At 60.3% G+C, this 26,369-nt stretch overlaps 9 protein-coding genes and 1 non-coding gene across 10 annotated transcripts; 3 read left to right on the plus strand and 7 right to left on the minus strand.

Annotated features, from left to right (window-relative positions):
• Window positions 1–33: 33 nt before the first annotated feature.
• A1Q1_03238 (uncharacterized protein) lies at window positions 34–4,029 on the minus strand (the record flags this gene model as incomplete). Its single annotated transcript, XM_014323518.1, has 3 exons — window positions 34–1,115; window positions 1,265–2,702; window positions 2,749–4,029. 3 exons carry the CDS (start codon window positions 4,027–4,029, stop codon window positions 34–36), a joined length of 3,801 nt encoding a protein of 1,266 aa, XP_014178993.1.
• A 557-nt stretch (window positions 4,030–4,586) lies between these two features.
• Window positions 4,587–5,574, minus strand: A1Q1_03239 (peroxisomal membrane protein pex13 (peroxin-13); the record flags this gene model as incomplete). Its single annotated transcript, XM_014323519.1, has 3 exons — window positions 4,587–4,655; window positions 4,693–5,322; window positions 5,386–5,574. 3 exons carry the CDS (start codon window positions 5,572–5,574, stop codon window positions 4,587–4,589), a joined length of 888 nt encoding a protein of 295 aa, XP_014178994.1.
• Window positions 5,575–6,405: 831 nt separating this feature from the next.
• Window positions 6,406–8,144, plus strand: A1Q1_03240 (uncharacterized protein; the record flags this gene model as incomplete). The annotated part of the gene is made up of 3 exons (XM_014323520.1): window positions 6,406–7,731; window positions 7,797–7,948; window positions 8,039–8,144. 3 exons carry the CDS (start codon window positions 6,406–6,408, stop codon window positions 8,142–8,144), a joined length of 1,584 nt encoding a protein of 527 aa, XP_014178995.1.
• Window positions 8,145–8,647: 503 nt separating this feature from the next.
• A1Q1_03241 (endosome-to-golgi family retrograde transport protein, Vps35p) lies at window positions 8,648–11,667 on the minus strand (the record flags this gene model as incomplete). Its single annotated transcript, XM_014323521.1, has 5 exons — window positions 8,648–8,791; window positions 8,877–10,208; window positions 10,270–10,993; window positions 11,102–11,308; window positions 11,387–11,667. The coding sequence occupies 5 exons, from the start codon at window positions 11,665–11,667 to the stop codon at window positions 8,648–8,650; spliced, it is 2,688 nt and encodes an 895-aa protein (XP_014178996.1).
• Window positions 11,668–12,971: 1,304 nt separating this feature from the next.
• On the plus strand, window positions 12,972–14,945 carry A1Q1_03242 (uncharacterized protein; the record flags this gene model as incomplete). The annotated part of the gene is made up of 8 exons (XM_014323522.1): window positions 12,972–13,080; window positions 13,129–13,488; window positions 13,541–13,619; window positions 13,693–13,731; window positions 13,772–13,873; window positions 13,919–14,114; window positions 14,155–14,289; window positions 14,331–14,945. 8 exons carry the CDS (start codon window positions 12,972–12,974, stop codon window positions 14,943–14,945), a joined length of 1,635 nt encoding a protein of 544 aa, XP_014178997.1.
• Window positions 14,946–19,088: 4,143 nt separating this feature from the next.
• On the minus strand, window positions 19,089–19,886 carry A1Q1_03243 (uncharacterized protein; the record flags this gene model as incomplete). Its single annotated transcript, XM_014323523.1, has 1 exon — window positions 19,089–19,886. The coding sequence occupies one exon, from the start codon at window positions 19,884–19,886 to the stop codon at window positions 19,089–19,091; it is 798 nt and encodes a 265-aa protein (XP_014178998.1).
• Window positions 19,887–20,581: 695 nt separating this feature from the next.
• A1Q1_t232 lies at window positions 20,582–20,660 on the plus strand. Its single transcript has one exon. It is a non-coding gene; the product is annotated as a tRNA-Ala (tRNA).
• A 121-nt stretch (window positions 20,661–20,781) lies between these two features.
• Window positions 20,782–21,492, minus strand: A1Q1_03244 (uncharacterized protein; the record flags this gene model as incomplete). The annotated part of the gene is made up of 1 exon (XM_014323524.1): window positions 20,782–21,492. One exon carries the CDS (start codon window positions 21,490–21,492, stop codon window positions 20,782–20,784), a length of 711 nt encoding a protein of 236 aa, XP_014178999.1.
• A 1,052-nt stretch (window positions 21,493–22,544) lies between these two features.
• A1Q1_03245 (uncharacterized protein) lies at window positions 22,545–22,967 on the minus strand (the record flags this gene model as incomplete). Its single annotated transcript, XM_014323525.1, has 1 exon — window positions 22,545–22,967. One exon carries the CDS (start codon window positions 22,965–22,967, stop codon window positions 22,545–22,547), a length of 423 nt encoding a protein of 140 aa, XP_014179000.1.
• Window positions 22,968–23,762: 795 nt separating this feature from the next.
• Window positions 23,763–25,592, minus strand: A1Q1_03246 (uncharacterized protein; the record flags this gene model as incomplete). The annotated part of the gene is made up of 1 exon (XM_014323526.1): window positions 23,763–25,592. One exon carries the CDS (start codon window positions 25,590–25,592, stop codon window positions 23,763–23,765), a length of 1,830 nt encoding a protein of 609 aa, XP_014179001.1.
• Between the last annotated feature and the right edge of the window lie 777 nt (window positions 25,593–26,369).

The following is a 26,369-nucleotide window of genomic DNA, read 5'->3' on the forward strand; positions in this document are numbered from 1 at the left end:
AGAACCCGGAAACGTTATTGGTAAAATATCGAGCTACTGTGCTCGTGGTGTTTGGACGGCGGTACTGCCCCCACTCCCTCCGCTTGCGCCCGCTCCGCTCGCTCCGCCGAGCGGGAACAGAGTGTACAAGATCTCGTCAAGCACCCGAACCCACAAGTGCTGGTTCAGCCTCTGGTCCTGGATAACCGCAAAGGTGCGCTGCGCCGCTTTTCTCGCGTTGCTGCGTCCAACGACGTTGGCGAGAACGTCGGGGAGCAACCGCCCCAGTTTTCGTGAGGCACTGAGGCGTGTCTCTCTGATCTCCTCTGGCGTGCGTTTCGGACTCGGCTCCTTCCGCTTCCCGCCCGGCCACATATTCTCCTGGAACGCCGCGAGGAGCTTTTCGATCTTCTTTGGCTGGCTCGCTTTCCCCACTAGATCTCTCACTTTCCGCTCGACCGTGCTCCCAAGCACCTGCTGAAGGAGCAGCACTATCGCCTGCCGGCGCAGCCAATCGCGCTCCTTCAGGTCAAAGACTTCGAGGAAGGCATCGCATATCGGCCCAGCAAAGTCGCCAGCGTCATCGTCGTCGTCTGCGCCTGTGAAGGGGATCAAGCCAGCGACTTCCTCGGTGACGACGCCCAGACCGCCGGCCACCTCGGACAGCTGCCGCGTCAGGGATTGCGACATGATGTCAAGCATGGACGGGGCGAGCTCGACGTCGATACTCGATGCGACCGTCTTGTAGAGTGTTCGGACGAGGTTACGGGGTGCGAGAGGTCCTGCGCTGGACGTAGACGGCGTACTCGGTGCTCCGCGGGAGAGAAAGTTCTGTACCAGCGTTGAAGAGCAAAACAGGGCGCTGCCGAGAAGAGACTGGAGATACCGCTCGAGACCTGCGCGGCGTGACTCGACAAAGCCCGCGCTCGTGCTGGGGACAAGACGCTTGCAGGCATTTCTATCAGCGCCCTGGTGTCCGCTTTCGGATTCTCGGCCACCCAGTCGCGCAATGCACGGTCCAGAGCGTAAAACTCGTTGTACCGGTGTGTGATCGTCCAGCTCATCTGCACGCGTCCGTCGACGACCTGTGAGATCTCCACGACGTACTTGACGACGGGGCGTCCGTCGTCGCTCGCCTGCACTGTGCCGGGGAGCTTGACGCGGGTCCGCCCCGGAACGAGCTGGTTCGCAGCTGCATGCCGTTCGTACTGTGACTTCTGGAACGACGCCGCGCGTTGCTCACGCTGCAGTGACGATAGGGAGCGGCGGAGTAGACGTAGCTCACGTGCATTGCCTGTCAGGTCCGCCTGTCGGATCAGACTGTCTAGGAGGCGTTCCTGCTCTCCCAGTTCGGCGAGCTTGCGGCCGAGACGCTCAATCTCAGACCCAAGGTGCAGGTTCCCAGGCGCTGGGAGGACGGTTTCAGCGTCCGGCTCCCCGTCACTGGCCGTAGATGCCTCCTGCTCCTCGTCCTCTTCGGGATCTTCCGCGAAGATCGATTTCTGGCGGCCGTGCACGCCCTCGTCGCTGCCACGGCGGGCTGGCCTGGGCCTCCGTGTGCCGGGCGAGTACCGCGTAACTGGTCTGGCGGGACCGACGTCGCGCACACTCGTCAGGTCCTCAGCGCTGCGCGAAGTCTTCTTGCGGGCAGCTAACGGGTGTAGCCCCTGCAATGGAGATCGGGGTGCGGCCGGCGTCTGGGGTTCCGTTTCCGGCTCAAGGACCTGACTGTTGGACATCGGATCGGAGTCAATGATCTCCTCCAGCGCCGCCTGGATGGCGGCGATACGCTGCCGCTCCACCACTTCTTCCTGGTCCTCCTCGTCCACGAACAAGGGGTTGCGCTCGGAAATTTCCTCCTGCGTGCCAAAGAGGATATCGAACTGCGCTGAATGTCGTTTCGTTCCCGGGGAGAGGATTGTTGATGAGTGCGGTGACGCACGAGGCGACGCGCGCCCCGAGTCTAGGGCGGCATCGCGCAGCGATGTCATTGACGAGTCAAAGTCGTTCGATGTCACTGGTGTCGCCGTCTGCGAGGATGCGGCCGGCATGAAGCTGCCGTTCACGAGGAGGGGACGACGTGCCAGCAGCGGCGAGGCAACAGGCGATGGCGTCGATATTGGCGGGCCATCTGATACTCGGCGCTGACCCGAAGGCGAGAGACGTGCTGTCGAGTTGCTGGTGGAGATGGGCGGTGTGGAACCCGAGTTCGCTCGCGGCCGGTGCGAGTGCTTCAGGTCGGCGACCGCCTTGAAGTACAAGTCACTCTTCTGGAAGGTTGACCAGTCCTCCTCCTCCATGAGCTCGTACACGGCTCTCTGCGCCTGATACACTGCAAGTTTCGCTCTTCTCGTATCGACTGCGCCGAAAGGACGGGTTGTGTTCTGGCCCAGCTCAGAGATGACCTCGACCAGCCGCGCCGGGATGTCGAGTCGGCCGCCAGATTCGGCAAAGTAGGCCGAGTACAGGAACGCAATGTCGTCGCCGATCGTTGCGTCGTTCGCACCTGGTCGATTGCCGCCCTCGACGACATTGTCGAGCGCAAGGTTCTGCCCGCTCGCTTCGAGCGGGTCCTTGAACCCCTCGACCGTGAGCCAGAATTGGACGAGGTGTGAGCGGCCGCGTCGCTCCATGAATTCGAGCCAATACGCGAGAGACGACGGGTCAGAAAGAATGCGATACAGCGTCGGCTTAATGTTCTTGCTGGGAGCAGGAGCGGCAATCTGCGGGACCTGAGTGTCAGTTGCGAGGCATAGCTGTGCAACTCACAGCATCAGCAGAGACCCCCGAGAGCTTCTCTATCCGATGATCAATCGCACCGCGCGCCCGCTCCAGGCGATGCAGATACCGGTCAATGTGCCGGATTGCCTTGTCGTTGTCGGCGCCGTCTTCCTTGCTACGCTGCGAAGCTGCGCGGAACGCAGCCCGCGCATGCCGGTACTCGCGGTCAATGTCGGAGCGTAGCCGCCGCGCTTCTCCCAGCGTGCGCAGCTTTGTGATCGAGCGCATGAAGTCCTCAAACTGTCGTGGCGTGGACTGCACGCTGATCGGCTGCACGGGCGGCTTGGCCGGCGACGAGCCCGACGCAGGCGCGGGCACCGTCGACAACGCCGAGAGGACCTGGTTCACTTGCTTCCTGAGGGTTAGCACATGGAGCCCTTTCGCAACCCACCTTTGATGCAGGTACTTGCCACCCTGCTCGTTAATTTGGCGGTTCCAGAAGTCAGGTTCGGAGAGGAGGTTGAAGACGGGCATGAGAATGGCGCCGAGGACAATCTCGCGGACGATAGTGGTGAGGACGGCGCTCTGCTCCTCGAGGGGCACGACGGCAGAGACGATGCGCTCAACATGACCACGCAGGTGTGCCTCAATCGCAGGAATGTTGGATTCGGCGCTCGTGTGTGTGTGGTGCGTGAAGGCGGCGTGCGCATCCTTGGGCAGAGGGAGGGGGAGGGCGTCGCTGGTGCCGATGCTGCCAGCGAGATGCTCCACATTCTTGTAATGCGCAATATGCTCCGTGACGAGAGGCAGGACCTTTTCGACGCCGAGACTCGGCCAGTCGACCGTCTCGACGCGGGTGGAAACCTCGCCGAGCGCGTGCCGAATGACGCCCTCGACCTTGTTCGGGAATGCGGGGGCGCGGCTGATCTTCGAGAACCAGGGAAGGATGAAGCTGCCGCGTATCAGGCCGAGGACGGTGCTCAGCCTTGCGGCCAACTTTGGCTCTTCAAACCCATGAACTGGCGGGAAGGAAGGCTCTGGGTCATTGTCCAGTTTGCGCTTGTTTCGGTACCAGCTCCACTGTGGATCCGTCGCGAGGGCAAACGGGCGCGTCGCACTCGCCTGTCGCTCAGTCAGACTCGGCGCGTCTGACCGCTGTTCCAGATAGTTTGCCGCCAACACAAGGCCGCACACACCGAGTGACAAACAGAAAGTCGAGACCAAAGGGCCGAGGACGAGAATCTTGAGTGAGTCGGTCTTGATCAGGACGCCGATGACGGCTATTGTGACAGCGAGGGCTGCCCATGCCGCTGGCCGGATGCGGGGCATGTCGTGTTTTCGATCAAAGGAGAGTGTGGAGGCGGCGAGGAGCCTCGCCACCCCGTATGGCGAGATACGGGCTGGAGTTGGCCGTTGGTGAGGACGGTGAAAGGTTGGTTGGTCGAAAGGAGGATCGGATGGTGAAACGTCGACGGCCCAACGTCATGCCCAGAGTGGCAAGACCCGCCGATCGACCGAATTCAGCTCCAAATCGGGTAGCTCTCTCCAGCACCTTGCCGATCCTGAACACCTTATCGTCACCTGCGGCCTGTGCGTTATCCGTCACCATGCACGCAGTGTGCACAGTACGCATAGATGGAAGAATGTGAGATGCATGTGTGCCCAGGCGGTCGCCCGAGTCGCAACCAGTGATAGATTAGAAGTACAGCTCTAGCCTCGAACAATCCATCGCATCCCCCAACCGAGCAAACGTCATGCCCCTAGTCGTCACAACTCCTATCGTCCCGAGTCTCTGCACAAATCGTCCCCTCGTCGCCCCCTGCTTGAAAATGTGTTGAATGTTGCCAAAATGTGTCAGGTCTCGTCCAAAGATCTTGTATCCCCGCTCACGCCGGCACTGGCTTGCCAGGCGGGGCGGGCGGGCCGCCCTGCTCGCGCTTCTGAATGACCTCGACCTGATTGTCAGTTGATGGTCCAAGCCTTGCAACTCACGTAGTTTCCGGGGAACCATCCCATGCGGCCGTCGCGCGTTCGTCCGCGCCACCAGCCGGCCTCGCCTCCCTGCCCCTCGCGGCGCTCGAGGACGGCGACAATCTCGTCCGGCGCCAGACCGAGCTCCCACTCCTCGTTGGGGCGGAAGTCCCACCGCGCACGCGCAAAAGTGAGCTTGCTCGGATCGATGACGCCGTTCGCGTCCATGACCTGGCCCTGCTGCTGCTGCTGCTGGTTCGCGATGAGGAGCTTGACGAGCCGGCTCATGAGGTACGGCAGTCCGATGGCGGACATGAGGAAGAGGAGCAGCGGCTTGGCGCTCGGCTTCGGGGTGTTGGGGCCGCCGGGGAGGCCGTGGCTCCACTCGTTCGCCCAGCCCGAGGGCGGGGGCTGCTTCTTGCCGCGCAGCCAGTTGATGATTCGCCGTCCGAGGCGAAGGATAGAGAACACTCCCAACACCTGGCCCAGATACGTCTTCAGGCTGCCGAGCTGGTCGGCGACACCGACCATCGCGAAGAACGACGAGTGCGTCGCCATGTACGTGCTCTCAACAAGCTGGGCCAGCGACGTGAACGCGGTCACGATGCTCTCGATGATCGCGAACGCGGGTGCAGTGCTCTGCTGCAGCGACTGCGTCATGTTCGGGTACCCCTGCTTGTCAGCTTTGGACACCTACACCTCCGCTCAGCTCACCTCTCCGGGCACACCCATGCCGCCGACACCGTATCCTGCGCCCATTCCGCCCATACCGTATCCACCTCCGTAGCTTCCATACCCTCCGTATCCACCATATCCGCCCATGCGGTTGAACGGCGACGAGTACGAGTATCCGCCCATACCGCCAAGGCCGGAGCTATACCCTCCCATGCCGTAGGGCGTCATACCGTACGAGGACTGGCCGTACGTGGATCCGTATCCGCCATATCCGCCAACTGCTTGTCAGTTTGGGCTACGGGTTGCCAACTCACTGCCGCTGTTCATCATGGAGCTTTCACCGCCGCCGGAGTCCGGCCGGTCTGTCCGGTAGCCGCGGGGCGACGGTGGAGGAGGACGCGGCGACGGCCGAGTCGGTAGTGGTGGTGGTCGCGGGAGCGGGGGACGAGGTGGCCGGCGCAGCGGGCGCGGGGGAGGAAGCTGATCCGGACTTGGCTTCCCAAGGCTTGGGCCTCGGCGGGAGCGATGACATGAAGAGCGCTGGAGCGCGGTCGGGGGTGGGGAGTAGAAGGGTGAAAAGTGGCGAGTGCGCGCTGTATGGGCTGTGTGTAGCGTAAGGAGAGTGGGGGGGTCGGACGTGCGAGTGCGACGCAATGAGATACAGTCGATGAAGTCTGAAGGAGGAAGAGAGAAGAAGTCGAGAGAGATGGATAGAGTCGACGGTGGAGACCGCCGTGCGTTGCAGCCTGCCAGTGTGGACCGGGCGGAACCTTTGCGCATTAGCCGGCGCTCTCTCTGCGGAGCCCACCTGCTTACACCACCACTGCGCTGCACAAAATTTGGTCCCGTCGCCGCATCAGCGTACCACCAGTAGGCTGATGCGGCCCCATACGCGCCATACGCACGCGGTCACTCGTCCGGACGCCGGTTTCGTCATTGTTGTTCCCCGATCCCCATCTCCGACCCTCCGACCACCACCATTCCACCACTCGAGCAAGATGGACACGGGGCTCTCCTTCCCGCTCGAGACATACTATCCCCCACGACCCCCCGAGGGCCATGCGCGTCTCCGCGTCGTGCGCAAGCCTTCCGACAGAGTCCGCCAAGCCGTCCGAGGTTAGCTGGTCGTGCTTCCCCGAGCTAACCGCAGATAACAATGTCCCCCTCCTCTCGCGGCTGCAGTACAAGTATGATCTCCGGAACACGGACAAGCGGCGGATAACGTCCCTCGCCTGGGCTGCTTTGGAGCTGAATCTGGAAGTGTTCGAGTGGCTCCTCCTCGACTACGGGCACGACGATCACGAGCTGTCCCGCGACAGTGCGCACAACACCATTTTCCACCTGCTGGCTGCGGCACCAGCACCTCCCGCCCTGTCGCCGAACGCCGAGATCTGGGCCGGCGCTCCCGACTTCCCTCCCCGCCCTCAGACCCGGCCTCAAGCCGAGCTGACCGACATCTGCCTCCGCATGACAGAGGTGTACTACACGCTCTTCCCCTTCCTGCTCGACTGGAGCAACAACCGGGGCGAGACGGCGCTACACGTCGCCGCGCAAGCCGACAATCCAGCCTTTATCGCCTGCCTCATTGAGCTCGGGGCGGATCCGGATCTGGCGGATCTGGACGGCAACACGCCCCTGCACTGCGCGGCGTCCTGGGGCCATGTAGCCTGCATACGCGCGCTGCTGGAGCGGGGGGCGTCCGTGGCCCTGCGCAACTTTGAGAACTTCACGCCAGCGGACGTGGCGTACAGTAACTCGGTCCGCGCTGCTTTCGACAATATGGCGCGGGACGTGGTCGAACTCCGTCGGCAGAGGAAGCTGCTGCAGCAGCAGCGCGAGGAACTGGACGACTATGACGGCGAAGAGGAGGAGGTAGAGGACCGCTTCGATCCGAACCAGCGCTTCGACCCGCGCTTCGATCGGTACGGCTCTGGCGACAGGCGCCCAAGCGAGGGCGCGATGGAGCGGACGGAGAGCGAGCGGGGATTCGGGCGGAGAGAATCCGTCTCTGGCCGCCGGGAGAGGGCTGAGCGTCAGTATGGCGAGGGCGAGCTAGACAGGCTGGAGCGGATGGAGCCGCTCCCGTCCCCGAGATCGCCGCGGGGTGGCCGCTTCCGCTCCGGCAGTGGGAGCACGGCCTCGCACACTGGCTCCCGCTCCAGCTCCCACTCATACAGCGACCATCCCCTCCCGCCTCTTCCCCTCGAGGCCCAGCCGCCCCTTCCCCCCCTCCCGGACCGGTATGCGCGGTACTCGCGCCCCGGCAGCCCGACCCCGATCGCCTCGCGGCAAGGATCCGAGTCCCACGTGCCCATGCTCGCGCACCACCACTCAGACTACACCCCGGAGCAGATCCAGGCCATGCGCCCCGTCCCGCCCATGCCGGTGCGTTCGCCCAGTCTCCCGACGCCGCCGAGCTATTCCCCGCATCCCTCCGGGTCCGGGCCTAGTTCGCCGCTGCCCCTGCCCCAGTTCCCGGGTATGCGGAGGACGAACTCGGCTCAAGGAAGAGGGCACATCTAGGAGATGCGCCGGGCTGCGAGCACGCCGGGACACCGGGAGCGGGAGAGGGCTGGGCCCAGGATTGTGATTCCGGAGGACTGTGAGGATCCGGGGGAACAGCAGTCCGAGACGGAGGAGGGGAAGGAGGAGGGGAAGGAGGAGGGGACTGGAATGGGGACGGAGAAAGTAGGCGAGAAGAGCAAGAGACGAGGACTCCGGATCGCGATTCCGGACCGACTCCTCCCTCTCGATATCAGGAGCCCGAAGGCCAGCCCCAGTCCGAGACTCACGCCTGAGAGACTACACGCGTTCTTCCCTTTCTAGCCTGTCCGCCTGGGCCTCCTCTCATCTCATCCCATTACCTCTCCCACTCCCACTCGAATACACACGGGTCCTATTCCAGGACAGGCAGGACAAGCAGGACAAGCAGGACGAAAATAACAGAACAAAGCTAGACGCTCACAAGTTGTATCCTGTACCAACCTCCTGTATGAATATGTGCATATCCCCGTCCCCGTCCTCCTCTTTGCATCGTGCGACATACAGTCCTCGGCCCTCGGCGGGGTCCAGTGTGGAATGAAAATAAAAATGGGCATAAAATTAACAGTGACCACGAGAAAGCTCCGCAAGGCCCCTACTTATCAATATCTATGAGATACACGCGTGCCAGAGCTTGGGCAAAGGTGGGCGCCAGCCTAGTGCAGCCCAGCGCGTCGAGAACCCACTACCCGCCGGCCAAGGGCTCGCAGCTTGGGAGCTGAGGTGCTCACTCGGGGCTCGGCGCTCGCCTTCGGCTCGCTTAGGCCAGACCCATCTTGAGACATCCCCCGACGACATCGACGGCGCTCCAGTCGGCCGGCTTCTCTTCTCCCTCGGCGTCGTCGGAGGGCTCGGGCGCGTCGCGGTGCGCGCGCTGCTTGTTCTGGATGTACCGGAGCGTGTTCTTGAAGTGCTGCGTGTTAGCTTCGTATACCGGGTTCCCAGCTATCCGCCATCGTCGCTCGCACGCTCGCACGCTCGCAACTCACCTTAACCACCATATCCGGCGTGTTCACGCCGTCGACGAGCCCCGGCGGCGACGCGCTCGAGGGATGCACGTCTGTGCTGTGCACGGCGTCAATGTTGGACGTGATTAATTCGACGAGCGAGTTGATGTATTTCGGCGTGACGGCGTCGACCCCTTGCTCAAAGTAGTAGATGTAGCGGTCGAGCGCGTCGACGTACAGCTGCACGCTGGTGAGCTCGTCGATGCACCCGGTCGCGATGCGCAGGCTCTTCTGGAGACACTCGAGGACGCGCTTGCCGTCGCGCAGGGGCGGGTTTGGGCGCTCGTCCCCGCCCGTCTGCCACCACATGTGCGACGCGTAGAGGACTGCTGTCGCCTGGTGCCCCTTCTTCAGCAGCTTGGAGCCGTGCAGCGCCGCCTTGGTTATGAGCGTGTCGTAGTTGTCCGCCCCGAAGACACGCGAGCCCTGCAGCGCGCTGATGATGCCCGTGATTGCCATGAGCTGCGCGCGCGACTCGCTGATGCTCTCCTCGTAGATCACGAACGCCTGCACGAAGAACTCGTACGTCAGCTCCTCCAGACCGCACTCGTCCGACACCTGCGCCGCGAGCAGGAAGAGGCGCAGGCAGATCTCCGGCGCCTCCACCTTGGTGTACAGGATCGAGATGAGGCGGTGGATGAACTTGAACAGGCTGCTGATCCGCGGCTCCCAGTCCTTCTCCTCCGACTGACGCGCCTTGAACCGCCGCGCGAGCTGGATCGCAGACGTGATAAGTGGCGGGAACGTCCACCGTATCCTCTCCCCGCCATCGGCCAGCTGCTTGTACGCCGTCTGCAGTAGCTCCTGCTGCACGCCCAGGTCCTCAGTTCGGAACAGGTGGATCATGCGCGCAACCCAGCCCTGCTCCTCGGCGAGCTCGCGCAGGTCAGGCGGCGGTCGGCGCGCAGGCGCAAGCGACCCGCCCTGCGAGTCCTTCTGATCCCGCACCAGCACGGCACACAGTCCGAGCACGCCCTCGACGTCGTCTGTCGTCTCGATTTGCGTGTTGTTCTTCAGCACCGAAGAGACAACCGCGTGGCTGATAGCCGCACGTGTCGTGTACGGCTGCACAGACAGTAGGGGGATATAGGACGGGATCGCCAGCAGTGTGAGCACCGAGACGTAGGACTGGATCGGCGCCAGCAGCAGCGCAAGCAGGTTGGCGGCTGTCGGCGGCGCATGCAGGTCCGGGTTTTGCTGGTACTCGCGCACCTTGCTCGTGGCGTACGAGAAGATCTGGTCGATGTACTCGAGGTGGTCGGGGTAGCAGCTGAGCGACAGGTTGGCAATCGACACGAAGAGCGCGGTGATATCCTGGATCGAGAGGTCGGGACGGGCCTGGAGTCTGTTAGTCGACACAAACCTTTGAACATACCTTGATGAGCTCCACAATCTGAGCCCAGAACACTTCGAACAGACGGGCGTCTTCCGGGATGCCACGGAACGTCTTCGGCTTCTCGGGGGGCGTGGGCGGCTTCTCCTCGGCATCGGCCTTGCCGCCTTCCTCGCCCTCCTTCTTCTCGCCGTTCTCCGCCTCGCCGTTTTCAGTCTTGCTCTCTCCATCCTTCTTCTCTGCTGACGGCTGGTCTGCCCACTCGTCAGCCTCGGCGGGTCTCGGCGTTGACGGCTCCTCCTCCGCTTCCGGCGACTTGCGGTCGTGCAACCGGACCTGCTTGACGCGCTCCGCGAGTCGTTTCGTGGCCTCTTCCTCCTGGCGCTTCTTCTCCTCGGGATCCTCGTTCTCCGCTTCTCGGGCGGCGTACGCAGCCAATCGGTCGATGAGCGCAATGACGATCTGCTTTACGTTCACACGTGGGTGGAGCTGGGCGACCTTGGACAGGAACGGCGTGAGAGTGTGCAGGTGGAACTCGTCCGGGAACACCTGAATCACAACCTCCATCAGGTACTCCTGCGCAATCACGTCCTTGCAGCTCACAACCTGCTCGAGCACGGCGGGAAGGATGATGCGCTGGTACATGTCGACGTCGACGCCCTCGAGCTGCGACAAGCGAACGAGATTCGTGCCCACGAGAATTCGCAGGTCCCGTCGCTCGGTTTCACGCTTCTCGCGTTCTCGCGAGTGTCCCTGGTGCTGCAGCCTGACCCAGAGCTTGTTCATCTCGATGAAGTTGGTCAGAACAAACCCGATCGAGTCCTGCAGGTCACCGGCCGGCCTGGAGTCAGTTTCAATCGTATCGCCAGCTTACCCATCGACGTTACCGACGGGCAGGAAATCCCGGGTTTGACCGGAAAGATAGTGCCGCAGGAACAGGCCGCGAGTCGGGTGCTGCACTCCTCGTGACATTTCAAGCATGTCCTTCATGATCTCGCGAACAGGCGCATCCTGGATGGACATGTAGACCGATCCGACGGTGATCATGAGGTATAGACGGGGGACGATGTTGCCAGCGTATCTGCAGGGTTAGTGTGCTGGGTGGCTTGGCGTTCTGGCTTCCGACAGGCGGCCGCAACTCGGAGCTCTCAACACTCACTGGACTAGCTCGTAGAGGTCGGCAAGGTGGTGTCTGCCATCGATGTGGGCCTCGTACAGGTACGAGCTCAGGTGGCGGAGGCTGTCGAAGACGGACATGTACAGCTCGTAGTATTGTTTCGGAGATAGAGACGAGGTCCGGAGCTCGGACAGCATCGTGGAAGCAGCCTTGAGGGCCTCCATGATTTCGTCCAGCTCAAGGTAGCGCTTGAGCTGGACGGTCTGCACCTTGACGACATTGAGTGCGTCTGCGAGGATCTTTGGATCCTCTGGCACGGCCATGGTGGACGATGGGGTTGCGGGATGGTGGTGGTGGTGATGACGGTGTGTTCGGGTGTGCGCACTGGATCGTGGTCGCCGCGGCAGCGCGTGTGGTAGCGCTTGGCCTTGGTCATGGCCGTCATCTCGCGATGACGGCACCTATTGCGGGTGTGTGATTGATAGCGATGGTCCCGCGTGGCGTGGCGGGTGGCAAATAGTGATCATATTGACACGACATGATGTGTCGCGTGGTCTTATGTAAGACTGTATACGGGCGACGGTCACTCAGGGGCTGGTTAGTGTGCACGAGCCCGATATAGCACGGAATGCGTAGCCAAGCCTGGCCCCACACCTCCACTCTGTGAGCCTGGGTGGCTGTTTGGGCTGTTTGGTCGAAATTAGAAAGTGGGCCTGGAGCGTTCAGGACTTTGGGACCGAAGCGAGCGTCGAAAGGATGCGCAGGTGGTGAGACGACCAAACGTCGACGATGAGGGATTTTTGAACAGCGAGTAAACGACGAGGGGAGAGAGAGGCGACAGGAATCAGCACTGATCTAGGAGATCCAGGACTCGAGCATTCCTTCATCTTTGAGACTATCCGCTTGCCCGCCCAAACCCGTACACACCGAAAGAATCCAGCTCGGGCATCGACATCTCACCCACCCACCCACCCACCCAGCGCAACGCCTCTTCTACGCACGTTTCTCTTTTCCAAACCTCAGATCCCTTGGTCTTGGCATCGGCAAGTCGGCCAGTTACCATACCCGCTAGCGCCTCGTGCCGTTCAATCACGAGCCGACAGTCTTCTCTTGCCAGTCTCGTGCACACCCCCCGCGCAGCTCGCAGCGCACAGTCATCGTCCTTCTGTGGGATCCGCTAGCGCAGCCCCTTCCCCACCCGACCCGCCTTATCTTCTCCGCATCCCCACGCCCTGGCACGCTACCCTCTCTACCCCACGCTCCCGCACGCACGCACGCACACTCTCAACTTTTCAAGTTGGTCACGACTTGCATCCAACACCATCCCCATATCCATATCTCTTGGCACCACCGGGCCCCCCGTGGTAGAGCCTCCCCACAACCCCCCGGACACTGCTGCGACCATCACCTCGCACTCGCCAGTCACCAGTACCCAAGCGCACCCCGCTCGTAGAGCACTTACCAGCTCCCGACTTTATTAATCCGCCTTCCTCGACACATGGCGGGCCCCTCATCCTTCCTCACTAACACTTTTGCCCTTTCGACTGAGGGAGTCGCTACTGCTCCTTCCGTTCAATAACACCAACCCTCCCGGGTGCTCCCAAGCACCTAACAACCCACCTTCACCATGGTTCATCTCGATATTTCAGAGACCTCGCAGGTGTTGTCCGTTATTGGCGGATACATCTGTATTGTCGGTCTTGTGAGCTTCTTCCTGAAAGAGAAGATGTTCATGTGTGAGTCTTCACTTGCTGCGAAGTGCCTTCCTCGGCTGACATGCACAGCTGAACCTCTCGTTGCCTTACTCATCGGCGTCGCCTTTGGGCCTATCGGTGCAGACATATTCAATCCATTCCGCTGGGTAGGCTATGACCAGCACCAGCTCGAGTCTCTTTCTTTCCAGGTTTCCCGCATCGTCATTGCCATCCAGGTCCTGTTCACCGGTATCTCGCTTCCGAAGGCATATTGCTGGAGGCACAGACTCAGTCTGTTCGTCCTGCTTATCCCTGTCATGACTTGCGCCTGGTTCGTGTCCGCTCTCCTTGTTTGGGCGTTCATCCCCAACCTCACGTTCCTCGAGGCGCTCGTCGTTGGCTCGTGCGTTACTCCTACCGACCCTGTTCTTGCCAACTCCATCTGCAAAGGTGAGACTTTGTTTGCTGCTAGTGAGACACTGACGCCAAGGTCGTTTCGCAGAGAAGTATGTGCCGTTGGAGGTGCGCAACATCATTCTTGCCGAAGCGGGTGCCAACGATGGTCTCGGCTTCCCATTCCTGTGAGTTCGTGTGCAACCTTCCCACTGATCATAGTTTCATGGCCCTTTACATCATGTACTGGAGGACCCCCAGCAACCCCGTCAGCTCGCTCGGAGAAGCCATCGGTCAATGGTGAGTAAGAAGTCGCGAGTACGTATGCTGACTCTTGCAGGTTCTATAACGTACTCCTGTACCAGATTCTTCTCTCTGTCCTTATCGGCGCCGTTATCGGATACATCGCTCGCAGGTGTCTGAAGTACTGCGAGGGAAGGAAGTGAGTGCCTGACGTGTGTGTGTGCATCCTTCTGACCGGTGGCAGTCTGATCGACCGCGAATCTTTCCTCGCGTTCGGTGTCGCACTCACCTTCTTCACCGTCGGCTGGGTCGGCATCATCGGCTCGGACGACATTCTCTGCTGCTTCGTCGTCGGAAACTCTCTCACCTGGGACGACTGGTTCCGAATCCGCAGCGAGGAAGACAGCTTCCAGGAAGTCATTGACATGCTACTGAACAGTGTAAGCTTCCGCGGGTTCGTCCATCGTAGCTGACACACAGGCCGTCTTCTTGTACATCGGAGCTGTCATTCCCTGGAACGAGTTCGGCAACTACTGGGACATTACGCCCTGGCGTCTCGTTCTCCTTGGTATCACTGTCATGCTCGCGCGCCGCCTTCCCTGGGTTCTTCTTGCGGTGCGTATCTCACTAGTCGGCAGTGACTGACTATCTCGCAGATGAAGTTCATTCCCCCCATTTCGTCTTCTTGGAAGGACGCCCTTTTCACCGGTTACTTTGGCCCCATCGGTGTCGGCGCCGTCTTCTACATTGAGGTCGCCCACCACGCCATCCCCGACGACGGCACCCGCGAGCGTCTCCGCGCCGTTGTCGCTCCGGTCGTTTACTTCATGGTCCTTACCTCCGTTATCGTTCACGGCATCACGATCCCGATCGGCAAGTCGATGCAACACACGCTCACACTCACTCGTTCGAAATCCGGCGCTCAGTTCATTTCGCGCCTTCCCCCTCCAGTTCCCTTCGGTGGCGCCCTGCCCACTCATGACACAAACGCAACCTCTGAGCCTAAGGAAGCCAGTGCTCGCGATGTCGGCGTCCACGATGACGCAACCGCTCCGAACAGCGGAACTGGAACCCCCGCCGCTTTCAGCCGTACCAACACGCTGTCCATGAGCCGCACCAACACCATGACTCAGGGTGTGCACTGGGGCGAGAACACGGTCGGCCACAGCGTGCAATCCAGTGGCCGCACCTCGCCCAGCAACAACGACAGCACCTCCCACTCATCCAACCCCAATCTAGTCCAGCCCTCGACGCACGCCATGGTCCAATGACCTGTTAATCCGGCCTGATCTGCACTGATCAGGCATATGCATAGACTCATTCATCCAGATAGACTCCTCATGGCGTGCCCCTCGGGCTTACAGTATATCACTAGTATCACTATGATGCAATCATGACACAGCTTACAGTCAGCCAGTTCGTAAGCCACTAGGCTCGTGCGTCGTGTGTGCACCCGACCCCAGATCAACAATTCTTGGCTCGCAGTTTCTTGGCAAGTACACAGATCACCGTTGTCGCTCGGCTACACATGACAACAGCTCGTGCTCGCGCACATGCCGCCTCATGTCAGAACATCAGAGATAAGCATCAGTTTGAGGTGCACAGTGCAGAGCCCATGCGAAGAGAAGCAAACGATGTGACTCGTAGATAATCGCTCGCGTGACCATGTCGTTTCTTGGCGCGGCAGTGCGTCCAGGTACGTCTGCGTACGTCGGGGCGAGACGGCAGTGCGCAGCGCCCCATGCGTGCTCATGTCGGCGGATGGTCGGACGAAGAGGACAGCTCGGGGAGCTCAGACCTGACCAGACCCAGTCCGCCCCCCGACGATGCCGCCCGTAGTGCTGGTCGGAAAGTCTCCGTAATCCTCTCCTCCGGGCCTCGCTTTGGGCCGATATGGGCAAAGTACTGTAGGAGCTGCCCATCCGCCGGGCGCCGGCATTCCGTCCTCAGGCTCAGGCTTCGTAAGTAGTCTCTGGCTGAGTCAGACAAAACAGAGAATGGGTGCGAGACACTCGTTTATTTCCTTCCAGTTTCAGTGGACTCAACGTAGATGTGTCCGACTGTGGGTTGCATTCTCGAGCCTCCCTACGTCTTGGGTCTGCCAGTGCGGACATGCACCCCGACAGCGGCCCGGTGTCAAAGGCAAAAGGCAGAAAAGGCAGGACGGGCGCCACTCATTGATCGCGTCGAAGCAACCGCGCCACTCCGTCATATCACATGAGTATTCGGGGAATGCTGTCTCGGACATGATACTGTAGACAGAGCACGTGTCCTCGGCATCTCGGCGCCGCTCAGCATGAAAGCGGAGCCGCCGAGATATTCTAGGACCAGCGCCGGGATATATCAGTTCTTGGCGAGGGGTCGTGCGTTCGGCGACGGCAGCGGCAGCGGCAGTATGCTCTGATCCCCGAATATGACGGTGGCAGTGCGTTCTGATCGCCGACATGAGGAGCGGCAGTGCACTGCGCCTCCGGCAGTGCGGCGTGGGCGAGTCGCGGAGAGCGGGCCGAGGAGTCTCCGCGGCGTTCATCAAGACGCCGCCGATATGAGGATTCGGGGGTCAGGTGGGATCGGCGCGGGATTGATCAGTTGATTCATCAGCCTCGGCGCCGCACTGAACGTCCGCTCATCCCCGTTTCCCTCGCAGCTGACGTCCCTGACGTCCACGGCAGCCTAGTATTGAAGGCAGGGCCGAAGCCTCGCACAAGTGGGGGAGCGATAAGCGGATCGTGCATGCCCAAGCCAAGCCCACATAGACGCCCCAGTCGTAGACGAGCCAAGGCTTGAAGCGGTGTCCGAACAAGCATACACCGCAACCTCTTGGTGCCGATTATTTGGGGACTTCATGAGACATATCAAGTCTTGGCGGCGGCAGTGCGTTGTTGAGCACTGCCGTGCGTCGGCGGCAACTTGTGCCAATACTCCGACGAAAAACGAGGACAGTGCACCTCTCGGCGGGCGCGGGCAGTGCGTTTCTCGGCGGCGGCAGTGCGTTCCTCGGCAAAGGTCAGTGCGCTGGGGGCGAAGAGCGCGGTGGCGCCGCGAGCCGCTGTGCGTTCGGCAACGGGGCGTTAGCGGCAGTGCACCCAGGTAGTGCGTAGACTACTCTGCCAACGATCATTACGGGGACGGATTGAGAACCCCAGCCCTGGTAGAGTTTCACGTGATGGAAGTGATTCTTGGCGCCGAGCGTTGCACTGATGCTCGCCTAAGCGACAATAGGTTGACAATGGGGAGCGGCAAGATGGACGCAAATTCGTTGATGGGGGAGGCGGGGGACGTCTGTACATAGCCTATGGCCTCAAGCAGAAGATAGCAGACTGTCCAAAGCAGCTCGACGCTGATTGTAAGGCAGTGAGGCTGAAACTGCAGCGGCGTCTTTTGCAGAGGATTCCGTCACACGAGCACAATGACGTTACCCCCCAGTCCTCCTCTTGTGTTGCCACCACTGTGCACTGAGGTCGCTTTTCACCAGCCGTTCGGGGTTTCCTTCCGCTATTCATGCAGATACCAGGCATTGTGAAGCGTGCATACGCGGCTGAACACAACTCAATACATGAAAGGAAATCCTCTCTGTGGAGTCATGGGCGAGGACTGATTCAAGACTGTTGTCAGCTTACTTCCCTAATTGGAGCAGCTCGCAGTGGACTTAATGGATTTGTTGAGCTGTTGAAGTCAGCTTGTATGCTATGCCTGCAAAGCTGACCTCTTCACGGAGGCTGGGCAAGCTAGTGCAATACCATCTGACATGCAACACCCTCACCTGATGTCAGCGTACTATTCATCTCCACGCCAGCTGGCAATCGGAGATTCCATCTTGACCGTTGCCAAACCCTTAGGCGGCCGCCGTCCGCAGAACTCGCAGCCCATATTGGACATAGGTGAGTTCCTAAAATAAGCTATCGTCTCGTGTGACAAGAGCTGACATTGAAGGGGCTCCATGGCAACCGCACCGTCGTGTGCTCCCCGGTGACGTGGCCAAAAAGTCGATTGAGGGACGCGCTGTGGTCACCTAGGCATCGGCATCCATTCAGCTCACGCGTCTCCAGGTTGCTAGCCGGTATGCTGCCTCGTCCCGCTCGATAAGCTGATAGCGCAGGCACGTCAGCGGCCAGGTGGGGCGAGGTGTGGGAGGTGCGCCACTCGTAAGCTGTCCATGTGTTGAAATGAAGCTGACACAAGGGCTTGACAAGACAGGGAGCGAGCGTGAGCTGGGAGTGCTTGCAGTCCGATGCTAACATCAGAAAAACTACAAGGGTTTGAGAGTGTGACTCGGAAAATGCCGCTGTGAACGCAAACGGCGCGTGATGAGGGGCGGTGTGCAAGCCTACAACACTGCCCATTCTCCCCTCATACAAAAGACGTTCGGCTAGATATGGCGTAAGCTAACGCGCGGGGCAGAGCGAGCTGTATTGAAGCCTCGCATCAACATCGAGTGTCGACTCTCTGAGGAGGACCTGCTTCGTTAGCTATTGAGGACACCAATTATAGCTACTTCATGGGGCCGTGTTCGTCAAGAAGTGACCAGTCTAGTCTAACTATCAGCTGCAGCAAGGAGACAGTAAGCTTACCTTCACCATCGGAAGAGAAGTTGCTCTGAGGGGTGACGAGATGTTAGTAGGAGAGCGACCACAACCTGTGAGCCTTCTTGTCAGCTACTCATGGACGAAATATATAGCTCACTGTCTGCTCTTCCCCCTCCCGATTGAAAGTCTCTGCTGTGTGTCAGCTAGGAGTACCATGACATGAGCTTACCGAGCTCCCTAGACGGCACGAATCGGTTTGGCTGGGAGAATAGAGGGGATAAGGCTTGAGGTGGGAGTGGTAAGCTGTCGTGGTGTCATAGGAGGATGTCGGTTGGTTTTGAGGCAATGTGAAAGAATATGAGGAGAGAGGACGTGTCGACGTGTGCGCGTCCTTCTTATAGTCTGCAGAGTGGCCACTCGGTCCTCATCCACCAGCGGCATCTATTCCATCCCCACGAAGCTCGCAATAATCTCGCACCTCCGCAACCCCATTCCATGCAGCGCGTCGAGCTGCGGAGGGGAATGAGGCTGTTACCCCTCTCGCGGTGCAGACCGACGCAACCTCTTCGCACTGCTCGCTATGGGACAATCACTTTGCTCCCGGAACCCAGGTAGGTCTTGCTTTCTGGGCATTCCCCGGTCGTGTGAGTAAATGAGTGAGGACTGAGGGGAAAGCTGGGACGCAAGCAGTTGATCGAAGATACAGCAGTGAGCGCTTATTCTCAGTGGTCCGAGCGTCGACAGGATACATAAGGCTACTATAGATAAACAATACGGCTTCTCGTCCTGTATGAGAGACTAGGCTCGGGTCTGCAAAGGGTTAAAGGAGAAAGAATTATGATACATACTGTCTGAGAGACGCACGCCGGTTTCAACTACAAGCTACATTCACGCAAGGAGAGCGAGGGCAGCGGCTGCAACAAGCAACCCGGCACTTGCCTTGTTGGCGTATCCAGCGCTCCAGTGGCCAGTCACATTGTTCAGGCGGACCGGGTACAGGCCGAGACCCTCGATACACGGCTTCCAGTACTCGTCGTAGATATTGTTCTTCTCCGCCTCGTCCTTGTGGAAGATGCAAGCTCCCCCAAGGGGCTCGAGGTACGCCACGCGGTGCCAGTACTTGTCCGCCTTGTCGCAGCATTCGTTGACGAGCTCACTGTTCATGTCGAGAGACGAGAAGAGGACGCTGTTTTCCTTCGGCGCACTGCTGTCCTCACCGTTGAATCCTTTCGTGGAGATCGAAGTCATGTTGACCTGGCCGTCGGGCACGTCTTTCTGAGCAGTGGAGAGGAAGTCAGCCCATGTCGTACACTGTGCCAAGCCCGGGAGGAGCTTGCCGTCGGTCCCGTTCACGGCGATGGACGTGTTGTTGCCGGCCTCCCCGTCCCGGATTCCGACTTTCTGCACGCAGGCGTCCCATGCGTCGCCTCCTGTGGAGTTCACCCAGCAGGCACCCTCCATGTGCGTCTTCCCGTTGAAGGCGGACTGGCTGATGACGCCGCCGTTACCGCAGCAGGACCATGTCGTGTGGGCCGACACGCTGGAGCAGATGATGGCGTTGTCGTTTGGCGGAGACGTGATGTTCATGAAGGAGCCCGGAAGAATGTGTCCCGAGGCGCTTTGGCCGATAGGAATGGGCCTCGGGTTCAGAGGGGCTGAGGAAGCGGACGCAACAGCGGACGTCATGTTGGGGGGATCGACTGTTGATGGACGGTAGTGTGAAGGAGATTGTTAGGCTATGTAGCTTCCGTGCAATGAGAGAAGACGTCGTGCTTGAAGACGAAAGGCGGGGTACCGACATGACAACGCTCATCTGTCTGTTATATCCCCTTGGACTACCCGAGAGAACTCTTGCTCGCCTGCTGGCACGCGACTGTTCTGTGGATCCTCAGCTGCTTCTCCGCGCGTGCCTGACAAGCTAAGCGTATTTTTAGCGCTTCGGCGGCGGAGCTCCTCCCCTCGGACATCGTATCGAAAGCCTGGCTGGTTCCTGGCTGCAAACGAGCCAAGCGGTGAGCGTACAAGCTACTCAAACCTGTGCTACATTCACTTGCCAGGGCCGACAGAATGACATGGGAACGTACAGCGGGCACGCCAGGCCGGCAATACAGGACAACGGTCCTCTCGTGAAACGCGGCCGACGCGTCGGACTCGGCATCCGCGGCGTCTTTACATTCAGGGACGTGCATGGTCATCGACCAGTCCCCGCAAGAACGGCTCCGATTCAGTCTCGAGGCGATGAATGTCCTTCTTTGCAACAACGGAGCCCACTCCGAAGACAACGGCGAACGATGCTCAGCACAGCACCGACGGGCTTCGGTCTCGCAATTTCGCAGACGGCGGCGCGCGGCGCCAATCTTCCAAGCCACTATCCTCAAATCGGGGAATTCGTCTAGTGGTAAGACGCGGACTTCGCATTGCTGAGTGTCTGAAACCGGTGTTCGATTCACCGATTCTCCAAAGAGGCTGTCTCTCGAGAGAGCCTCGTTTTTGTGCGCGACTTATGGGACCGAGGATGGAGGAGTCTCAGGAGTGTTCATGTGCAGCGAATTCCGCATCTATTGATGATGCAAGTCTATCCTTATGCCAGCAGGGCGAGCGCTGCGGCAGCAACGACCAGCCCAGCGCTGGCTCGGTTGGCGAAGCCCGCGCTCCAGGTACCCGTCACATTCTCGATTTGGGCGGGGTACGCGTCGAGCCCCTGGATGCATGGCTTCCAGTACTCCTCGTAGATGTTCTTTTTCTCGGCCTCGTCCTTGTGAAAGATACACGCGCCGGACGAAGTAGTCGTGAACTCGGCGAACCGGCGCCAATACTCGTCCGCCTCGTTGCAACACGTGCGGCTGGCATCCCTCTCGGCGTCAATGGTGGAGAACAGGACGCTATTGTCCTGGGGCGCGCTGGAGGGGTCGTGCTTGTCCTTCTCCGATGTGTAGACAATTGTGATGTTCTCTTGGTTATGGGACGCGCCGGCCTGTCTCTCGGCGAAGAAGGTGCCGTAGGGCGTACACTCGGCGAGGCCGGGGGTGATCTGCCCATCGGTTCCGTTCACGGGCACTTCGGGGTTGGGGTTGTTCGGGTCGGGGATGATGCCAGTTCGCTGCACGCACGCGTCCCACTGCGTCGCATTGCCGCCCCAGAGACATGCGCCCTTCATGCCCGTCGTCGCGTTCTGCGCGCTGTAGCTTAGGCGGTCCCGGCAGCAGTCACGCGTTGTGACCCAGGAGGCGGAGCTGCAGATGAGCGTGGCGTTTGCGGGCGGCCATCGGGTGTCGAAGAGGCGCATAGACATGGTGGAGAAGCGTACGCGCGTAGGTGGCAGCTGAGAAGAGAAGATGTCGCTCCGGGCGTGGGGCAGCAGTTATGTAGGCAAGGCAGTAGAGTCAAGAGAGGAGTCACGACTGCCTATATATCGCTCTTGTGTCGTCTCGCCAACGAACTGCAGGACGAGTGAGTACCTGGCCCGTTCCTGTACATTGTTGACGTACAACGAAGCTCTGTCGCTGACATCTGCACATTCATGATTCAGGGGCGACAGTCTGCAATGCGGGCACACGATACCCGTCCATACTCCTAAGCAGAGAGGCACGTCCGCGTCGGTGACCCGCAGCCGGAATCTTCGTTTTGACTCCAGGTACCAGACTGGGAAGACTCTCTGAGGCGATGAGAGAAGGTGGACCTTGTTCGTCCGTGTATAGAGCATCCTCGGGGCTACAGCACAGTCATGAGTCGGAGACCTCTCCTGGCTATTGAGGTACCGTGAGTCACACTGCAGGACACGAGATCTGCAAACCAATTGTCTCGATACACGGCTTCGGGGACCCATTACGGGCCCACTGCCGAACATGCTCAGAGCATTCGGTTACAAGACGCTCCGGGAGAGTCATGCGGATGACGTTCCAGTCATCGCCGAAGTTGCGGGTGACGGCCTCGAAGCAGGTCCGGCACCACTTACGGCCAATCACTCAGCCACGGCGACGAGGACTTCCATCATTGCACAGGCGTCGCTGTGCATCTATGTTCTGTTTTGAAACCATCGCCCTTATTCTGCGAATATGACACCGCGTTCAGAGTATGATCTCCTCCATGAGAAACATGGCAATCATCGTAGCCCACCGGTGGTGCGAACGGCTTGGAGGGGTCGAGAAAGATCTCGAGAGCTATGCACGTATTCTGTTACATTTTGTGCACTACGCTTCCTGCATGTGAGCCTGAGTACACAGCCGGTCAGTGCGTGAGTGCGTCCCAAGCTCCGGGGCGGGACTGGGGGCGTCAGCAGTAAGCGCGCGGCAAGCAGGGTGCGTGTCATATGATACATTGTACTTGATTCCCATCGAGTCGATCCTAAGCGTTGTAGACAGTAGCGAGGTCCTTGAAGCCCTTGACCTCGATGGGGTTTCCGCTCGGGTCGCGGAAGAACATGGTGTACTGCTCGCCGGGCTGGCCCTCGAAGCGGATCTGCGGCTCCATGACGAACTCGGTCTTGGCGTCGATGAGACGGTCGGCGAGCGAGCGCCACTCGGGGTACTCGAGAATAACACCCAGGTGGGGCATGGGCACCATGTGGTCGCCAACCTTGCCCGTGTTGGTCGTCTTGAAGGGCTCGCCGAGGTGGAGCGAAATCTGGTGCCCGAAGAAGTCAAAGTCGACCCAGGTGTCGGTGCTGCGGCCCTCGCGGCAGCCGAGGACCGACTTGTAGAACTGGCGCGAGACGTTGAGGTCACGGACGTGGTAGGCAAGGTGGAAGAGGGAGCGGGGAGCGGCCATTGTGTCGTTGTTGTTGTCGTCGTGGTCGTGGAGAGAACGGCAACAACAAGGTGATAGTTTATATGAGACTGGAGTCGTGAGCAAAGTGGAGGCCGGGCGCGAAGTAGAAAACAAAGGGGGGAGCGAAGCTTGCCGGTGAAATCCGAAAGTGGTACGTAATCATTAAACACGTGATTGGACCTAGCCGCCCAATGTGGAGGTCAGCACAGGGTGAGTGGAGGCCGAAGAGTCGGACCTCGTCGGTCGTCTGGCGGAGACAACAGACGCCGCAAGATCTGTTTTCGAATCTCCTCCTGGCTTTTCGAACGAAGGTACTTTTCTCGACTCAAGGGGTACGAGACTCGTCGGTCGATGTCGCTTTGAGCAGAGATGATATGTGGAGGATCCTAGGTCCGAAATCGGGACAGCAGCGCCGATAAGGCTTGCGGACTGACCAGCAACTCACTGTTAGGACGTATAACGCCGCACCTACGCCGTCATAGAACACCGCTCCGATGAAGTGCAATCAGCAGTGTTCAAGATCCCGCCTTGTTCTTCTTCGGCAACTCGTCAAACACGTTGTGGAGCGTAGGACTAGCTCTAGTCGCTCTATAGCAGGTTGTGCAAGTCAATACAAAAGTATTCTCAGTGCACCTAGATCGTTGATCGTAACCTGATTCATAACTTCTGACACTACTTGACCCTATGGAGAAACCTAGAGAGAAACCTAATGACCTAATGTGTTGGTGGTTTGGTGTGGTGTGCGGCTCTACGCCGCTTTCTAGCTCGCTAGCACAGCTCGAGTGTGTGTGCAGCTTACTTCTTGTGGTACGACTCCTGGAGGCGGTAGACGGGGGTGTCGAGGCCCTCGTAGCGGGCCTTGAGCTGGAGGGCGAGGTAGAGCGAGTAGTGGCGGGACTGGTGGAGGTTACCGCCGTGGAACCACAGGTTCTCCTGCTGCGTCGGCTTCCACATGTTGCGCTGCTCGCCCTCCCAGGGTCCGGGGTCGAGGGTGGTGTTGGAGCCGAGGCCCCAGACCTTGCCGACCTTGTCGGCGGTCTCCTGGTCGATGAGCTCGGCGGCCCACTGGTTCATGCTTCCGTAGCCGGTAGCGTAGACGACGAGGTCGGCCGGGAGCTTCTGGCCAGAGGCAAGGACGACACCGTCCTCGTCCAGGTGCGAGACCTCGCCCTTGGCGAGCTTGACCGAGCCGTCGGCGACGAGGTCGGCGGCACCGACGTCGATGTAGTATCCAGAGGCACGGCGGAGGTACTTGACGAAGAGTCCCGAGCCGTCGTCACCCATGTCCGTGTCGAAGCCGGCCGAGGCGAGCTTGTCGTAGAACGCCTTGTCCTTCTCCTGGATCTTCTGGTAGGTAGGGATCTGGAACTCGTGGATGATGCGGTAGGGAAGCGAGGCGAAGATGAGGTCGGCCTTCTCGGTGGTGATACCGTTGGCGAGGGCGCGCTCAGAGTAAAGATCGCCGAGGGCAATGTCCATGAGCGAGTCGGACTTGACGATCAGCGTAGAAGAGCGCTGGACCATGGTGACGTCGGCGTCGTGCTCCCAGAGAGCACCGCAAATGTCGAAGGCCGAGTTGTTCGAGCCAACAACGACAACCTTCTTCCCCCGGTAGGCGTCGGGGCCGGGGTGCTGCGACGAGTGCTGCTGCTCGCCCTTGAAGACATCCTGGCCGGGGAAGGTGGGGATCTTGGCCTTGCCCGACATGCCGGTGGCGAGGACGAGCTGGGTCGGGCGGAGGACGAGGTCCTCGCCGTCCTTGGTGACGCGGACCTCCCAGCGCTTCTCCTTGGGGTCGTACGTCGCCTTGTGCGCGGTCGTGTTGCTCCAGTACGGGACCTCCATGACCTTGGTGTAGAACTCGAGCCAGTCGGCAATCTTGTCCTTGGGCGTGAACTGGGGCCAGTTGTCCGGGAACTTGATGTAGGGGAGGTGGTCGTACCAAACGGGGTCGTGGAGACAGAGCGACTTGTAGCGGCCACGCCACTGGTCTCCGGGGCGCGAGGAGCGGTCAATGACGACCGAGGGGACGCCGAGCTGGCGCAGACGGGCGCCGAGGGCGATACCACCCTGGCCACCACCGAGGACGAGGACGTACGGCGACTCCTCACCCGACTCGAGGTTCTTCTCCTCCAGCTCCTTCTTCTCCTTCCAGGTGACGCGGTGCTTGTTGGCGCCGTGCTCGGCACCCATCGGGCGGCGGGTGCCCTTGGGCTCCTCGTGGCCCTTGAGCTCGGTCATGGACGTGATGAGCGTCCACGACTTAAGCTGTCCGTCCTCCTCCTTGAGGCGGTTGATGCCCCAGCCGCGGCCGTACTTGGTCTCGAACTCGAACCAGGCGGTGACGACACCATCGGCCTCGTCGGCCTCGGTCGCCTTCCACTTGGTCGGGCCGGCCTGCGGGAGGGTATTATCGAGCAGGTCCTTGACGCCCTCGGGGCCCTCGACCGTCGTCAGGTTCCACGAGAACGCAATGAGGTCACGCCAATACGACTCCTTGCAGAAGAGCTGCGAGGCGCGGGCAGTGTCGTTGCCGTCGAGAGCGTTCTGGAGGGCGTCGAACCAGCGAGTCGCCTTCTCGAGGGCAGTGCCGGAGCCGGCGGGGACGTCGGTGTTCTTGGTCATTATGAGGGGGAGGGGGGTGTCTGTCTTCGAACGCGAGGAGGGGAGAGAGACAATGTCTATGGAAGAAGGATTGCTGTCGAAGAGAAGGGGCGTCTTATATAGCTGGAAATTGTGGTCGAGGAGGGTATAGAGTGTATGCGCGGGCGCAGATACACAGGGTTAGGGGGGCTGCCCGTGTGAGACCGGACCGACGATCCGCTCAGCTTGTGTGTAACCGTGGCGGCGTGAGGTGCGTGAGGTGAGCAGCCGGCGTAAGCCGTGAGTGACTGTTGGTTGGCGTGGCGTGCTCTGGGGCATCTCTGGGGAATCACAGGGTCGCGAGCGGGGGAAGCGGGGGACCCAGTCAGCAGGCCCAACGTGTTGATCTGGTGGTGCAGCCGCCGTGTGCCGCGAACGCCGGCGGTGTGAGACGGGCTGCCGCACAGGAACGGCAGCAGGGCAGAATAAGCTCAGAGGTGCGCGCAAGGATCCAAGTTTGAGTGGGTGAACTGCGGTCGAAGCCTGCGGCAGAGACTGCATGCACTGCACTACTATGCATTCAAGGCGGGGGACGCGAGGTGGGCAGCATTCGCGTACAGTGCGTTAATGCCCGGGTGGTGGGTGCCTTGGGCTGACAACCGCCGGTTCGGACGGGACCCCACAGGTGGTGCAACTTTGGCGACGCTTTAGCGAACCGTTGAGCGTGAACAGGCGAAGTCAAAGTGCTTTTTTACAACCACCGATCGAACTCCCCCCTCTCTTGCCGTGACCTGCCGCCCCTGCCGCGCCAATAGCGTC

The sequence above is a fragment of the Trichosporon asahii genome (genome assembly GCF_000293215.1).
Source record: "Trichosporon asahii var. asahii CBS 2479 unplaced genomic scaffold scaffold00054, whole genome shotgun sequence".
In the NCBI taxonomy this organism is placed as follows: Eukaryota; Fungi; Basidiomycota; class Tremellomycetes; order Trichosporonales; family Trichosporonaceae; genus Trichosporon; species Trichosporon asahii.